We start from the raw sequence: 17,588 nt of genomic DNA on the forward strand, positions 1-17,588 counted from the left end.
CAATGGCTCTCTGCAGCTCCAACCCGGCCCAAGGAAAGTCTCCCATTGGGCTCAATGGCACTCTGCAGCTCCAACCTGGCCCAAGGAAAGTCTCCCATAGGGCTCAATGGCACTCTGCAGCTCCAACCCGGCCCAAGGAAAGTCTCCCATAGGGCTCAATGGCACTCTGCAGCTCCAACCCGGCCCAAGGAAAGTCTCCCATATGGCTCAATGGCACTCTGTAGCTCCAACCCGGCCCAAGGAAAGTCTCCCATAGGGCTCAATGGCACTCTGCAGCTCCAACCCGGCCCAAGGAAAGTCTCCCATAGGGCTCAATGGCACTCTGCAGCTCCAACCTGGCCCAAGGAAAATCACGATAGCAAAGCTTGAATGAATCCGAATACAAAATCGTATTGTCGCACAAATTGTCACAAAGTATGAAAAAGTTGCAGAAATTAACAAATACGTTGCAAAAAATATGCACAGTTCGAAAACTTAAATATTAAATTTTTTATTCGGACTCAATTGTACTTTGGTAAATGTGCCCCTAAGTGTTGATGCCTACCCAAACTGGGTGGCATATGGTGCAGAATGGGGGCATAATGGCGGTGTATCTGGATTGGTTGGGTAAATCAAGGTAGTATTTAATTCAAGCTGAAGAAAAGCAATTAAAAGTGGGACAATGGCACCTGGGATGATTGAGGGCTTGGTGGCCTGTCAACAAAAAACACACACACAGTTGCCACTCCATAAACATGGTGATTGCCTGGGCCCACATCAGGCAATTATAGTTTGTTGCCACACATTAGAAAGATAATGGCTTGATCCCTGAATGCAGCTGCAGGATCCAGGGATTTTACCATTTAGGCCAATGGAGGGGAAACTGAAAGTGTTTGATCAAACTGATCTGGAAAATGAACAAGTGGCTACATGCTGCCAGGCCCCCAGTTTGGCATTTTATTTTATAGTGTCAGTACATTATTTAGTAAATATTTCTAATTATTTATTGAAATGTTTGTCTGCCTATGTGTACTATTGCTGTAAAAATGTACAGCTGTGTGTATACAAGAAGATATACCTATATACAAACACTGCCATTTCAAAGTCCAAGACCATCTACCAATAACCATTAAAAATCCAAAGTAACCATAAGTAAAGGAACAAGTCCTAAATTTGAAGTTAGTGCATCTGTTCTTCTAATTCATCTGTTGGTTATTGTTTATGCTCTTACGTCATCTTTGTTCTCATTTATTGTGCATTTGTTACATTGATGTGCTGTTTCCAGTTTTTCCTGGGGGCACTTGGGCCGGAGCACAATAGAGGCCAGCGTCTAGTTGGCTAAGTTAAAATTGCCTCCACAAAACAACAGAAAAAGAAGGGTGCCCTCCCTTAATGTAAAATGCTTTCTATATTTATTCCATACAAAATAAATTGTACTTACAAAATTAGTGTTAAATCCGCTCATTAATCAACGAATTACATCAACAATGCCTAACACATCACCATAAATGACTTCTTCAGGGAGAGCACGACACTACTTCTTATTATTCACATGCTTATTTGTGACTTATCCCCGTTGAGTGATTTTTTCAATATTCTGTAATATACCATCCAGTTATTTATATGAACAGGTCTTTCTTTTTACTCCATTTACTCAGCTTTTATATTTTCTACTTTCTATTTAGTCCCTGAGCGTCTGAAGTCTGAAGCTCATTGACATCAGGGGGTTTGGCTAATCAAGTAAGTGCCGCACTGCTGGGTTCCCTAACACCCCAAAACCCACTGATGCTGCTCCTGGGACTGGGTAGTTGTGAGATGTTTTAGAGTTGAATGAGTCAAGCAAAACAGCATAGACCCTACCAACCATTAACTGCTCCCCTTCCATAGATTGTCCAGGGTTCTGACTGCAGATTGCCATTGTTTTTACATTTGTAGGTTTCTCTCGAATCCATGATGCATACATTTGTACAGAGGTTTTATATTATTTAAGTGTCAAGCCATTATTCCACATAAAGGACCCCCTCTATATGGTATTTAGCTACTGTTATGTTCAGTTCAGTAGAATCTACTAAATGACACCAATAATGAGCAGAAAGAGAATGGTGATAATTTTGTTTTCTTCCTTATTCTATTTCTGGTTTGCAAGAAATTTGCCCAGGAATCACCACAGCATTAAATAAACAGAATAGAAACTTGTATTGTTTATTTAATAAACTGAATATTTCATGGCACTGCATCTGTATATTAAATGGAGTGGGGCAAAAGCTGCAGTTAAGGTATTGGATCTTTTATCCAGAATGCTTGGGACCTGGGTTTTTCTGGATTAGGGGTCTTTCCATGAGCTTGATCTCTATTCCTTAATGGGCTAATGTAATAAACGGCACTAAAGTTTGCCCAGGAGCAGTAACCCATTTACTGGTCATCTGTTTAAAAGCAAACATCTTATTGGCAGCTATGGGTTACTGCTCCTGGGCAAACCTAGTGCCATATGGGGTAAGTCTTCTAAAAATCATTTAAGCATTAAATAAACCAAAAAGGATTATATAAATTCCAATATAGATTCAGTATATCTTAGTTGGGATCAAGTACAGATACTGTTTTATTATTACAGAGAAAAGGGAATCATTTAACCATTAAATAAACCCAATAGGATTGTTCTGCCCCCAATAAGGGGTAATTATATCTTAGTTGGGATCAAGTACAGGTACTGTTTTATTATTACAGAGAAAAGGGAATCATTTAACCATTAAATAAACCCAATAGGGCTGTTCTGCCCCCAATAAGGGGTAATTATATCTTAGTTGGGATCAAGTACAGGTACTGTTTTATTATTACAGAGAAAAGGGAATCATTTAACCATTAAATAAACCCAATAGGGCTGTTCTGCCCCCAATAAGGGGTAATTATATCTTAGTTGGGATCAAGTACAGGTACTGTTTTATTATTACAGAGAAAAGGGAATCATTTAACCATTAAATAAACCCAATAGGGCTGTTCTGCCCCAATAAGGGGTAATTATATCTTAGTTGGGATCAAGTACAGGTACTGTTTTATTATTACAGAGAAAAGGGAATCATTTAACCATTAAAGAAACCCAATAGGGCTGTTCTGCCCCAATTAGGGGTAATTATATCTTAGTTGGGATCAAGTACAGGTAATGTTTTATTATTACAGAGAAAAGGGAATCATTTAACCATGAAATAAACCCAATAGGGCTGTTCTGCCCCAATAAGGGGTAATTATATCTTAGTTGGGATCAAGTACAGGTACTGTTTTATTATTACAGAGAAAAGAGAATCATTTAACCATGAAATAAACCCAATAGGGCTGTTCTGCCCCAATAAGGGGTAATTATATCTTAGTTGGGATCAAGTACAGGTACTGTTTTATTATTACAGAGAAAAGGGAATCATTTAACCATTAAATAAACCCAATAGGGCTGTTCTGCCCCCAATAAGGGGTAATTATATCTAAGTTGGGATCAAGTACAGGTACTGTTTTATTATTACAGAGAAAAAGGAATCATTTAACCATTACATAAACCCAATAGGGCTGTTCTGCCCCAATAAGGGGTAATTATATCTTAGTTGGGATCAAGTACAGGTACTGTTTTATTAATACAGAGAAAAGGGAATCATTTAACCATTAAATAAACCCAATAGGGCTGTTCTGCCCCCAATAAGGGGTAATTATATCTTAGTTGGGATCAAGTACAGGTACTGTTTTATTATTACAGAGAAAAAGGAAATCAATTTTAAAAATCTAAATTATTTGATTAAAATGGAGTCTATGGGAGATAGGCTTTGCATAATTCGGAGCTTTCTGGATAATGGGTTTCCGGATAAGGGATCCCATACTTGTACTATTTTTTCTATAAAAGTCTCATCTGAATTTTTAGAGGCAAATTTATCAAAATTTGAGTTTAGAGCTCAACCCCCAAAAAATCACCCACTTTCACCCACTGATAAATACTATTCAAAAAAATCCCATAGGGCCTTCCTCCTCTGTGTCAGGACATGGTACTTAATGTTTATCTGGTAACTATGTATAATTGTATATTGCACTTTCTTTTTGTCTGCCTATTTACTGTATACTAGTACTGTAAAAATATAAAGCTTGGAGTATACAAAAAGTGCTATATAAATAAAGATATATTTAACATATGTATATATGTTATATTTTACATATATATAAACCCTGCCAATTCAAAGTTCAAGACCTGGACAGATAAACTCGCAGGCCACCAACAATGAAGAAGTGGTGAGGGGATATTTGGTTGGACATTCTGCAAATCAGGAAGTGAAAGTGATAAAACCGCCAGTCTTGCCCAGTGTGGCTCTAAGATGTGACTCTTAGAACTGGCAGCAAACCAAAATTTGACGGAGTAACCATAGTGGGAGGGTATTTCTGTGATAAATAATTTCTAGTAATTAGTAATGTTAGCTAAATCCATTGGCCCTGGTGTTCGTAAGCTGTGATTGTCCTAGAGCTAGGATCCCCAACCTTGTTTTACATGAGCCACACTCAGATGTAAAAAAGTGTTGGTGAGCCACACAAACATGAAAAAAGTTCTTTGGGGGTGCAAAATATAAGCTGTGATTGGCTATTTGGTAGCTCCATCTGGACTGCTGGACTGCAGGAGGCTCTGTTTGGAGTTAAATTGTGCCTCTGTGCTTCCATAAATTGCCTCCAAGCCAGAAATGTAAAAATAAGCACCTACTTTGAGGCCATTGGGAGCAACATGTTACCCCCGAACCACTGGTTGGGGATCACTGCTCTAGAGGGTGTGGTACCTCCAGGTGAGTAAGGAAAGTTGGTGGGGTTGTAGATTATGGTTGAAACTGTGGAGAATTAGACACTGTTTCAGCAAATGAGGAGCACAGAAGGGCCACGGAGCCAGTACTGCATGAATATTGGATTATGTATTCCCAGGAAAATAAGGACCATGGATGCACTCATTGTGGAAAGGGTCTCACAATCAATTAAAGAACAGTATCACAGTATTACCTCCACTCTGTACCATGAAGTAAAGGCGATAATTTACGAAATAATAGGAAGGGGAGTGATCAAGGAGAGCCAAAACTTGTAGTTTGTTCCAATTATGTTTATTTGGAAGGATGATGGGGCTGTCAGCTTTTGTGGAGGCAGCTTGTTAAGTGTCCCCTGTGTGTTCTCATAAGTCTGCCCCTTCGGGTAGGCAGATGAGGCAGCTGCCTAGGGCACAATGATTGGGGGGCGCCAGGCATGCGCCTCTCCTGCCTACCCCTAGTCTGCAATAAGTTTTGTTGTGCCGTGTCGCAGGTGGCCAGTCGGCTCAGCCCGCCCCTGCCCTTAATGGGCTGATTTTGTATCAATTCATACCAGAAAACCTGGTATGGAAAAGTCAATAAGCAAGAAATCAGTTGAGGGCATTGGTATAGCAGTCTTGGTTGGTGGCGGCAGTGGATGCCAGCTGCACAGAATATGGAAATCTGGTTGCATTCAATTCCCCGCAGAGGGCACGGGTATGTATGTGTGTTTGAGTACAAGACTCGATCAGACTTAGGCACTTCTCTTTCTATTATTCTCAGGTGCAGAGACTACTGCAGAGGAAACCAACCCCCTTACCATAAATTACTGCACCCGGAGCAACAGATATTGGTGTGGGATTCTCAGTGCAGCTGCCAATTGTATTTAGGAAGCTGTTCCTTATGTGAATGGTTTTTATTGTCGGGAGGCAGGAATGTGCATACTTAATAAGAGCAGATTAAATGAGTTGTGGTTGCGATTACTGTTACTAGCATGATCAAGTTCTGTGTCCATACTAGTGCTTTCCACTTGCACTTGTGTTAGTAAATAAACTCTTGTTATTTTACAGGATCATAATCAGTGGAAAATGTACTTGTTAACAATGTTAAAGAGGTTCTGTCATGATTTTTATGGGGTACTTTTTATTTCTAAATGACACTGATACACAGCAAATAATTCCCTCTGCCATTTAACATTTTATTCTTGAACCAACAAATGTATTTGTAGCTGTAATATTGGTGTGTAGGCGCCATCTCAGTGCCTTGTGCCTGAGTCTGAGCTTTCAGCCAGCGCTACACATTAGAACTGCTTTCAGCTAACCTATTGTTTCTCCTACTCCCATGTAACTGGAGGAGTCCCAAGCCGGACTTGGATTTCTTACTATTGAGTGCTATTCTGATACCTACTGGGAGCTGCTATCTTGCTCCCTTCCCATTGTTCTGCTGATCGGCTGCTGGGGGTGAGGGGGGATATCACTCCAACTTGCAGCGCAGCAGTAAAGTGTGCCTGAGTCTGAGCTTTCAGCCAGCGCTACACATTAGAAGTGCTTTCAGCTAACCTATTGTTTCTCCTACTCCCATGTAACTGGAGGAGTCCCAAGCCGGACTTGGATTTCTTACTATTGAGTGCTATTCTGATACCTATTGGGAGCTGCTATCTTTCTCCCTTCCCATTGTTCTGCTGATCGGCTGCTGGGGGTGAGGGGGGGGATATCACTCCAACTTGCAGCGCAGCAGTAAAGAGTGCCTGAGTCTGAGCTTTCAGAAGGAGCCAGCGCTACACATTAGAACTGCTTTCAGCTAACCTATTGTTTCTCCTACTCCCATGTAACTAGAGGAGTCCCAAGCCGGACTTGGATTTCTTACTATTGAGTGCTATTCTGATACCTACTGGGAGCTGCTATCTTGCTCCCTTCCCATTGTTCTGCTGATCGGCTGCTGGGGGTGAGGGGGGTGATATCACTCCAACTTGCAGCGCAGCAGTAAAGTGTGCCTGAGTCTGAGCTTTCAGAAGGAGCCAGTGCTACACATTAGAACTGCTTTCAGCTAACCTATTGTTTCTCCTACTCCCATGTAACTGGAGGAGTCCCAAGCCGGACTTGGATTTCTTACTATTGAGTGCTATTCTGATACCTACTGGGAGCTGCTATCTTGCTCCCTTCCCATTGTTCTGCTGATCGGCTTCTGGGGGGGATGGGGGGGGATATCACTCCAACTTGCAGCGCAGCAGTAAAGTGTGCCTGAGTCTGAGCTTTCAGCCAGCGCTACACATTAGAACTGCTTTCAGCTAACCTATTGTTTCTCCTACTCCCATGTAACTGGAGGAGTCCCAAGCCAGACTTGGATTTCTTACTACTGAGTGCTATTCTGATACCTACTGGGAGCTGCTGTCTTGCTCCCTTCCCAGTCCATGATAAAACATAGTAAATGCCCTTAAAAGCTTCTTGCCTCAGTGTGATTGTCTGTCCTGGATAGTCCTTGTATGCAATGAAAGTATATTTTTCCCTTGTTATAGGTATATGTGTAACTGATCTTCCTTATTATCTGGTTATTGTTATTAATGCTTTATTAAAACACCCTGTGCTCGTTAGCAATCTAATCACATGTCTCCAGGGCTTATTTGGGGAAACAGTGGGGTCAGATAGTTTCTCAACTCATGCTGGAAGATCAGAGTCATAAAAGCAGATCATACTGTGTGTGTAGCAATCTGTCCCCAACCAGCAGGATGTGTAGCAATTCCAGACATTCTGTGCACTATGCGCTGGGGTCATATTGTACCCATACTGTACAGGCAGTGGTTTGAATGAGAGACTGGAATATGAATCAGGGAGCATCTAAATAGGAAGATAAGTAATAAAACATAACAACCAATGACAATAAAAATGTGGCAAATTGGGGTCAGTGACCCCTATTTGAAAGCTGGAAAGAGGCAAAAGAGGAAGATAAATAATAAAAAAAAAATATAAAAACAGTGAAGACCAAATGAAAATTTGTTAGGAATAAGACATTCTTAGACATACAGTTAATATAAAGGTGAACCAGCCCTTGTGTCGACCACATAGAAAAAGGGAATGAGATGAGCCAAACGTACAAATGGTGCATAAATGTTAAAATCTGTATTTTTTTGCACAAACCACAATGCCCAGTGTAAAGAAGGAAGATGACAGCGGTGACTTCACTAAAGGAAATTTCTCTAAGGGAAATTCGTATGTGGCTATTACACAATTTTGGTTTTGTTCTGCATTTTACTTAGGAGTTTGTATCAGTGGATCTGCGTGATCGCTCTGTGAGTATCTCATTCTGTTTGGGTAGTCTCTTGCTGGATGTATTATATATTTATAGGTATATTATGAGTATACAGGTATGGGACCTGTTATCCAGAATGCTTGGGACCTGGGGTTTTCCGGATAAGGGATCTTTCTGTAATTTGGATCCCCATAACTTACGTCTGCTAAAAATCATTGAAACATTAAATAAACCCAATAGGATTGTTTTGCCCCCAATAAGGGGTAATTATATCTAAGTTGGGATCAAGTACAGGTACTGTTTTATTATTACAGAGAAAAGGGAATCATTTAACCATGAAATAAACCCAATAGGGCTGTTCTGCCCCCAATAAGGGGTAATTATATCTTAGTTGGGATCAAGTACAGGTACTGTTTTATTATTACAGAGAAAAGGGAATCATTTAACCATTAAATAAACCCAATAGGGCTGTTCTGCCCGCAATAAGGGGTAATTATATCTTAGTTGGGATCAAGTACAGGTACTGTTTTATTATTACAGAGAAAAGGGAATCATTTAACCATTAAATAAACCCAATAGGGCTGTTCTGCCCCCAATAAGGGGTAATTATATCTTAGTTTGGATCAAGTACAGGTACTGTTTTATTATTACAGAGAAAAGGGAATCATTTAACCATGAAATAAACCCAATAGGGCTGTTCTGCCCCAATAAGGGATAATTATATCTTAGTTGGGATCAAGTACAGGTACTGTTTTATTATTACAGAGAAAAAGGATATCATTTTTAAAAATTAGAATTATTTGCCTATAATGGAGTCCATGGGAGATGGCCTTTCCGTAATTCATTACTTTCTGGATAATGGATGTCCGGATAAGGGATCCCATACCTGTAATAATATATGGCAAATAAATATGTATATACTCATACTGCCATTGCATTTAGTCTGTATCGTATTTAAATTGTTAACAGGTGAAACAGAAGATCATTCTTTTATCTCACACTGCAACAGTTTATATTATCTACAAAGTTTAGATAAAGAGCCAAAGTTCCTTTAGTCCTTGCTTGTTAGCTTGCCTCTAGGCAGTGTGTATTGGAGGGGAATGGTCCCTAAAGTGCCATCACCCCAGAGGCCCCAGACAACGGCATACACATGGAAGAACTGACATATTTTGTAGGAGGTGGGGGGCTTTTACATAGCCGGAACTGTGGGTAGGCAGAAGGGGCACCAAGCACATACCTCTTCTGCCAACCTCTAGTTTGGATAAATGAAATTAATTCACTGGCAATGAACAATGTATGATATTCACACTTGACCATTGTCCTTCGCTACTCTTGCACCCCATCAGACGTCTATGTGCTTCAAGTCCCTCTCCGCTCATCACTTCGCTGTGCCAGGGTGACTGAGGTCAGGGGAGCTTGCTTTGGGCAAGGGGCACTGGGCTTGGCACTGGGCTTTTGCCAACTCACAGCACAAACTCACAACTTGACAAGTGTATATACATACTGTCCAACTCCAAATTTACATTTTCGGAAATGACGCCACCGATGTACGCATGCAAACATTTTACATTTTTTACTGTTTAGAGTGTTATTTTAGCCCTAAAAAGCCGGATTTTGTTGCCAAGGGTAGAAGCTTCAGAAATAATAACACTTCATGATTACTTTGCATTTTAGTGATTTGTTGAATTTTTACCAGTTATTGTTATTTGAGAACTGTTATTGCATTTTCAGCCGATTGCTGTTGATTGATTGATTTGTACACATTAAACATTTATTGCAAGTTTTTTATGGCTTTGATTAGGATTTTTGTTACTTTATTGCATTCTGCATTGCTCTGAATTATTGGTTTTTGTCAATAAACATATGTATGAACTCTTTTAAGTTTGGGGTCTTTAAATGCCAGATGCTTTGGGAATCCTATGCACAATGGGCATCAACTGTTCAGTGGACTTAATTTTTTCTTGGTACCTAATCTATGTGGGAGATAAGGTGCTTGAAAGTGGAAGCTTTGAGGGGATTCTTTTTAAATGTTTATAGAAACTGCTAAGTTCAGGAAAGCATTGCTGTTTGGTACTTAGAAGTTGGAAGACATGGTTCCCCATTTTGGATTCGGCAGAATGTGTACTTTTCAAGAATGTATAGTTTCCTGGGGTAAACCTAATGTTCCAGGATTTTTGGCTTTGGAATCTAAAGTATGCCGTATTCTGCTGTAATGCTTTGAAAATTCATTAATTTACTACTGGGAGTTTTTGATCTACAAATATCTGAAATCTTCATAAACAATACATATCAGGTATTGGCATGTGAGGCTTTCCAAATCAGTTCAATTTTAGTCCATAAAATAAAATATTTTTAGTATAATATAAATCCCTATATCATAAGAAAATGAAGCGGGGCGGGGGGGGGGGGGGGGTGGTACTTAGAGCTCTAGATCTTTTCCAGAAGTGGAAATACACAGATTTAGAAAACTCAGGTTCTCCTGAAAAAGACAAAGTTTTCATAACAAAATATTCAAAAAACGTCTGGCATTTTGTTTAATAAAAAATAAGGGAACATTATATTTTAATTATATTTTACTTTAGTACCTAAGGAAATGCGGGAAATAAGATAAGGACTTAAAGCAGTTTTCAGAAACGTAATAAATGTGATATCATAATTTCCTTTTCTGCTTTCTGAAAATCCTTTGTGAAAGATTTGGGCGAATACTGAACTGAATCCTAATTTGCAAATGTAAATTAGGCTATGGGGTGGTTAAATAGAAGTGCGCATTTCACGCTTAAAAATATTTTTTACGTCTGTTCATGTAGCCAAAAGTCACAGGATTTGGTTTGACCAGACACATAGGGGCACATTTACCAAGCAATTATGAGATAAAGTCGGATTTTTTCTTACTTCTAGATAATTTTCGAGATTTACAAGTGGGTTTTCACCAGAACTCAATTTTTTTATCATTATTCCCAGAGAAATTCGAGTTTTTTGAAAATAACTCCGATAATTCCCGATGTATTAATGTTTGGCTAACTTTTTTTTGTAAAATAAAAATTTGACAGGATTGATCTGTCGAGTACCATTGAGCCCTATGGAGGCTTAGAATATTAGGGGAATAGAATAGTCAGTGACAGCCTGTCCTTGAACGTTCAATTTAATCAAGTTAATCCTCTCATTGTTTTCAGTTTCACCCATCCAAGGACAAGTTAATTCCCTTTATTGTTTTCAGTTTCACTCAGCTTCAAAGGGGAACTTAATCCCCTCATTGTTTTCAGTTTCACACCTTTCAAGAGTATATTAATCCCATCATTGTTTTCTGTTTCACCCAGTTTCAAGTGAAACTTTAACACATTATTGTTTTCCAAAAATGAGCGCCAATGCTCCTAAAATGGCTGCTGGAGCACTTCCTGTTTGGGAAAAATAAAGAGGATTCATGGAAAGGAATGTCCATTTAAGCTTGAATTTTTCGAGTTGTAACAATGCTTTCAACTCGAAAACGAACGATTTAAGCATTTATGCCATGTCGAATTTATAGGACTTTCAAGGCAAGAAAAGGGGCAGATTTTCATAATACATGAAAACTCACCCACATTCTATTCATTCCTATGGGATTTTTAGAAGTGTATTTATCAATGGGTGAACTCCCATAGGAATAGGGTGAACTCCCATAGGAATGAATAGAATGTGGGTGAGTTTTCATGTATTAAGCTTTAAACTCACATTTTGATAAATGTGACCCTTGGATTTGGACCAATCCGAATCCTGCTGAAAAAGGCAGAATCTTCGCCGAATACCGAACCCTAATTTCTGCCATTAGTTAGTTAATAGCCTGTTCTATCTGCAATGTGGAATTAATGACCTTATGCATTTGTTTCATTTAACAGAAGGGAAATAACGCTTGCAGGACACTAACAATGACGAGCAACGGTTTTAACACCATTGTGGGGATTTTATTACTCACTTTGTTACCAGGTAATATAAAATATTATGATACTGTATTCGTTTGTTGTCATTTAATCTACAAATATCTGCTCGTTTAATTAACCTACACTTTGTTTCCACTTACAGAGGCTTTAGGGCAGCAATGGTCATTCGCCTTTCCACAGAGCATCCAAGCGCTGAAAGGTTCCTGTGTAGAGATCCCCTGTTCTTATACTCGGCCAAGAACACAGAAGCCTCCTAAAGTGATGTGGTATAAAGCAGGACAAAGATTCTATTATACGGTGTTTGATAGTCAGGACAGGAGAGCAGCTCTGGATACTTACGTATTGCGTACAAAACATGTGCCAGATGCAATAAACAGCTGCACCCTGCATATATCCAATGTGAGAAGTGACGATGAAGGTTCCTACTTCCCAGGAGTAGATGATACAAATGCATATAATCTCAATGGCGCAACAATGCGCATTACTGTCATAGGTAAGCCAGCAGTTTATTAATCATACAGGTATGGGACCTGTTATCCAGAATGCTCGGGACCTGGGGTTTTCCGGATAAGGGGGTCTTTCTGTAATTTGGATCTCTGTAACTTAAGTCTGCTAAGAATCATTTAATTACTGAATAAACCCAATAGGATTGTTCTGCCCCCAATAAGGGGTAATTATATCTTAGTTGGGATCAAGTACAGGTACTGTTTTATTATTACAGAGAAAAGGGAATCATTTAACCATTAAATAAACCCAATTGGGCTGTTCTGCCCCCAATAAGGGGTAATTATATCTTAGTTGGGATCAAGTACAGGTACTGTTTTATTATTACAGAGAAAAGGGAATCATTTAACCATTAAATAAACCCAATAGGGCTGTTCTGCCCCCAATAAGGGGTAATTATATCTTAGTTGGGATCAAGTACAGGTACTGTTTTATTATTACAGAGAAAAGGGAATCATTTAACCATGAAATAAACCCAATAGGATTGTTCTGCCCCCAATAAGGGGTAATTATATCTTAGTTGGGATCAAGTACAGGTACTGTTTTATTATTACAGAGAAAAGGGAATCATTTAACCATGAAATAAACCCAATAGGGCTGTTCTGCCCCCAATAAGGGGTAATTATATCTTAGTTGGGATCAAGTACAGGTACTGTTTTATTATTACAGAGAAAAGGGAATCATTTAACCATTAAATAAACCCAATAGGGCTGTTCTGCCCCCAATAAGGGGTAATTATATCTTAGTTGGGATCAAGTACAGGTACTGTTTTATTATTACAGAGAAAAGGGAATCATTTAACCATGAAATAAACCCAATAGGGCTGTTCTGCCCCCAATAAGGGGTAATTATATCTTAGTTGGGATCAAGTACAGGTACTGTTTTATTATTACAGAGAAAAGGGAATCATTTAACCATGAAATAAACCCAATAGGGCTGTTCTGCCCCCAATAAGGGGTAATTATATCTTAGTTGGGATCAAGTACAGGTACTGTTATTATATCAGAGAAAGGAAAACATTTTTAACAGTTTTATTATTACAGAGAAAAAGAAAATCCTTTCTAAAAATTAGAATCATTTGTTTAAAATGGAGTCAATGGGAGATGGCCTTCCCGTAATTCGGAACTTTCTGGATAACAGGTTTCTGAATAACGGGTCTTATACCCGTACAAACAAGATTTCAACTACAGCCACAACATATACTGTATGTGTGTGTACTTTACTGTATTAGACACGGATCATATTATGTATAGTGGGGCTGATTTAAAGGTAAAAAAAAGTTATAGTCTCTAGAGGGGTGGCCAGATGTTACCATGAGAGTTAAGTTTAAATTGGCCAATGACCAATCCTGTCCAGTTGCAATGAGCACTTGTTACTTTTATTATATCACTTATATTAGATATTCTAAAATATCCCCCCTGTGCAACATAGCACCCTAACTTAGGCTCAGTAAGCATTGGTAGGAGACACTGGCTACCGGATATATTGGCATTCACCATTCAAGTGTAGGTGTCCTATTCTCAACTAAATATCCAAAGCGAATATCAAAGGGTCGTGTACATCTGTAAGTGCAGTTGAGGTCAGTTGTGCGCAAAACCACTTTTATTAAAGTTGGCTTCTATCTGAAAACAACATTACTCAGTTTTTTAAAGGGGACCTGTCACCCTAAGAAATAATTCCAGATCCTTTTTTATCATGCTAGTTGATCTAAATAAACACTACTTTCACAATATAAAATATTGACATTTTATCTTGGAATTTAGCCTTGGATTTACACAATCACAGCAAGCAGGCAGGTGCCATTTTGTTGGCACAGTTATTCAGGTGAGTTTTGGATCACCCCAAAATCTAGTGTATGCTCCAGAATGAGGGGGTGATGCCTATGTACATGCCCATGCACTGGCTACACATTTATAGATGGTGAGGAGGGAGGGGGAATGTAAGGAGTGCAGTGACATCTAGGAAGTGCTGAATGGAAAGTGAAAGTAATGGAAAGTGAAAGTAATTGACTGGCTGAGGCATAGAGGCAGGACAGGCAATATAAGATTCACAACTCAGACATTTAAACCCATTTATAACAGGTATGGATATGTTTATAAATAAAATAATTTGGGTTTCCATTTTAATTTTAAAAGGACTTTTATTACAAAGCTTTTTATGTGCGGGTAACAGGTCCCCTATAATTCCCCATGATTTATATAAAGAAGTAGATATCAGATATTGACTGCCAAAGACTAATTATTAGTGTTCCACCTTATTAGGATGTGCAATGGCCCCTATGTACTGTATCTAACCACATAAAATAAAAAGAGAAAGTTAGGGTGCAAAGTGGGTGCAAGAGGTGGAACGGATCTGGCACTAATTCATTATTCGGTTATTCATTGAAGGTAGTTGCATTCAAAGCCACTCACTGTATTTGTATACAGTGCTTCCATCCCACCTCTCGTTCCGTATTGTGTGCGCGTACTGATGCTGTGCTACCGCCACCTGGAAGCACCTACAGGGTTTCCACAGCCATTGGTGTCTATAGGCTCCGCATACTGGCGCCATTTTGACAGCAAGTACTTGGGAGAGAACTGCAATTACACTGTTGTTCTGGGGGAAACAAATGTAGGATTGTGGTTAAAATACATGGTAACGTGTCCAAAATTGCACTTTGCTCATGATCTCACTTGCACTTAATGTTTTTGATAAGCCCTAATATCTTTTTTAGAACAGGCACATTTTTACTAGGAGTTTGCAGATTAAATTCTGCTTATTCATGTACCTAATCAATCTCTGATCATTGATTGTTACATAATCATTTTTGTCATTTACCTTTCAATATGTACCTGTCCAATGAACAAAATTAGTAACACAACCCCTTACTTACTTTTTTTTTAAGATACCCCTTATACTATAAATCTTCGAGGGCCAGCAGTAATGACGGAAGGAATCCCTGTCGCTATCAGATGCTCAGTAGAACATACCTGTGGCTCTGATCCTCCAACTCTCCGGTGGAACAAGAGGCAGTATCTGCCTAGAACAGGAAAACAATATATCTCAGAAGGGAGATGGGAAGCTCTATCGGAAATAACATATTTCCCTACATATGAGGATGATGAAACTGAAATACAGTGTTCAGCCACTTACCCTAATGGGCAAACCAACCACAAAGCAGCTCCACTCAACATTATATGTATGTATTATCAACAGAATTACAAAAATTATGTTAAACTGGATTATAATATAATCTTACTGAGTAACAGATGTTTTATGGCAAACCCCCATTTGTTCTATTTAGCCTAAATTTAATTGAATTTCCCCCTATCATTAAATGTTTTAGGGTGTTTTTAGGTTGGGGTAGAAAGATTGCATATTCATATGAAATTAAACCTCACAAGTGCATTTACAGTTATGGAATCTGCTATCTAAAATGCTTGGGATAAGGGGTCTTTCTGTAATTTGGATCTCCACAACTTAAGTTGACTAAAAAATAATAAAAACCCAATAGGATTGTTTTGCCTCCAATAAATATTAATTATATCTTAGTTGGGATCAAGTACAGGTACTCTTTTATTATTACAGAGAAAAGGGAATCATTTAACCATGAAATAAACCCAATAGGGCTGTTCTGCCCCAATAAGGGGTAATTATATCTTAGTTGGGATCAAGTACAGGTACTGTTTTATTATTACAGAGAAAAGGGAATCATTTAACCATGAAATAAACCCAATAGGGCTGTTCTGCCCCCAATAAGGGGTAATTATATCTTAGTTGGGATCAAGTACAGGTACTGTTTTATTATTACAGAGAAAAGGGAATCATTTAACCATGAAATAAACCCAATAGGGCTGTTCTGCCCCAATAAGGGGTAATTAAATCTTAGTTGGGATCAAGTACAGGTACTGTTTTATTATTACAGAGAAAAGGGAATCATTTAACCATTAAATAAACCCAATAGGGCTGTTCTGCCCCCAATAAGGGGTAATTATATCTTAGTTGGGATCAAGTACAGGTACTGTTTTATTATTACAGAGAAAAGGGAATCATTTAACCATTAAATAAACCCAATAGGGCTGTTCTGCCCCCAATAAGGGGTAATTATATCTTAGTTGGGATCAAGTACAGGTACTGTTTTTTTATTACAGAGAAAAAGGAAATCCCTTTTGAAAACTTAGAATTATTTGCCTACAATGGAGCCTATGTGAGATGGCCTTCCTGTAATTCAGAGCTTTCTGGATAATGGGTTTCCAGATAACGGATCCCTATACTAAACTAACTGTAGATATTCAGATCACTATAGACTTGGATATTATACTTTTAGTTGCAGTCTCTGCACTCTCTCCAGCTCATTAATATCCTTCTTAAGGACTGGAGCCCAAAACTGCCCCCATACTCAAGGTGAGACCTTACCAGGGACTTATTAAGAGGCAAAATAATGCTTTCATCCCTCATGTTAATGCATTTTTTAATACAAGACAGCACTTTATTTGCTTTAGTAGCCACTGAATGACACTATCTAGTGTTACACAGTTTGTTATCCACAAAAAAAACCAAATCCTTCTCAATTAAGGAAGCCCCAACACTATACCATTTAATGTATAACCTGAGGTGGTATTCAGTCATTATAGAATGCTTTTCAGTATGTATAGCCTTCATGATTCATGCATTAAAAGGCAAATATGTGTGTGTATTTTCTCTTCTTGACTCTAAACAGATCCCCCGAAGAACATTACAGTTCTTATCAGACAGAAAGAGATACAAGAAGAAGATGATGTGACATTATCATGCTTTAGCAAATCCAAGTTGGAGATAAACGGTTATCAATGGTTCAAGGGAGTGGAAAAGATCAGGTTATCGGATATAGACCAAGAGATTACAGTGAGGAATGTGAGCTGGCTCACCGAGCCCTATTCCTGTTCTGCATTGAATTCCCAAGGAATGGGGGAGTCTGCGCTCACTCTTATACCAGTACAGTGTATGTATAATGATCTTTCTTTCTTTCTTTTCAATAGATCTAGACATATAGGGGCCCATTTACTAACCATCCATTTTTAATTTTTTTAACTCAATTCGAATTTCTGTTTAAAAAAGTCACAGAGATTTACTATGCGTCTAAACAGCGAAAAATCGACAATTTTCCAGATTAAACCCATGAAGTTCTTTCCTTTCTCGA

General features: G+C 38.7%; 1 protein-coding gene across 2 annotated transcripts in view; it reads left to right on the forward strand.

The window, feature by feature from the left end:
- The window catches only part of LOC100489120 (B-cell receptor CD22), a 41,700-nt gene that overhangs the window by 13,732 nt on the left and 10,380 nt on the right, over window positions 1-17,588 (forward strand). Inside the window, exons 1-5 of one of the 2 annotated variants that reach the window (XM_002938211.5) lie at window positions 7,986-8,052; window positions 11,885-11,972; window positions 12,069-12,419; window positions 15,315-15,608; window positions 17,130-17,390. In XM_002938211.5, the coding sequence (XP_002938257.1) occupies window positions 11,915-11,972; window positions 12,069-12,419; window positions 15,315-15,608; window positions 17,130-17,390 (964 nt within the window). In that variant the 5' untranslated portion in view covers window positions 7,986-8,052; window positions 11,885-11,914. Of the gene's footprint in view, window positions 1-7,985; window positions 8,053-11,884; window positions 11,973-12,068; window positions 12,420-15,314; window positions 15,609-17,129; window positions 17,391-17,588 lie in introns of those variants that run through there. The other variant, XM_031906462.1, reaches the window with a different exon arrangement.

The sequence above is a fragment of the Xenopus tropicalis genome, chromosome 7 (assembly GCF_000004195.4).
Source record: "Xenopus tropicalis strain Nigerian chromosome 7, UCB_Xtro_10.0, whole genome shotgun sequence".
NCBI lineage: Eukaryota > Metazoa > Chordata > Amphibia > Anura > Pipidae > Xenopus > Xenopus tropicalis.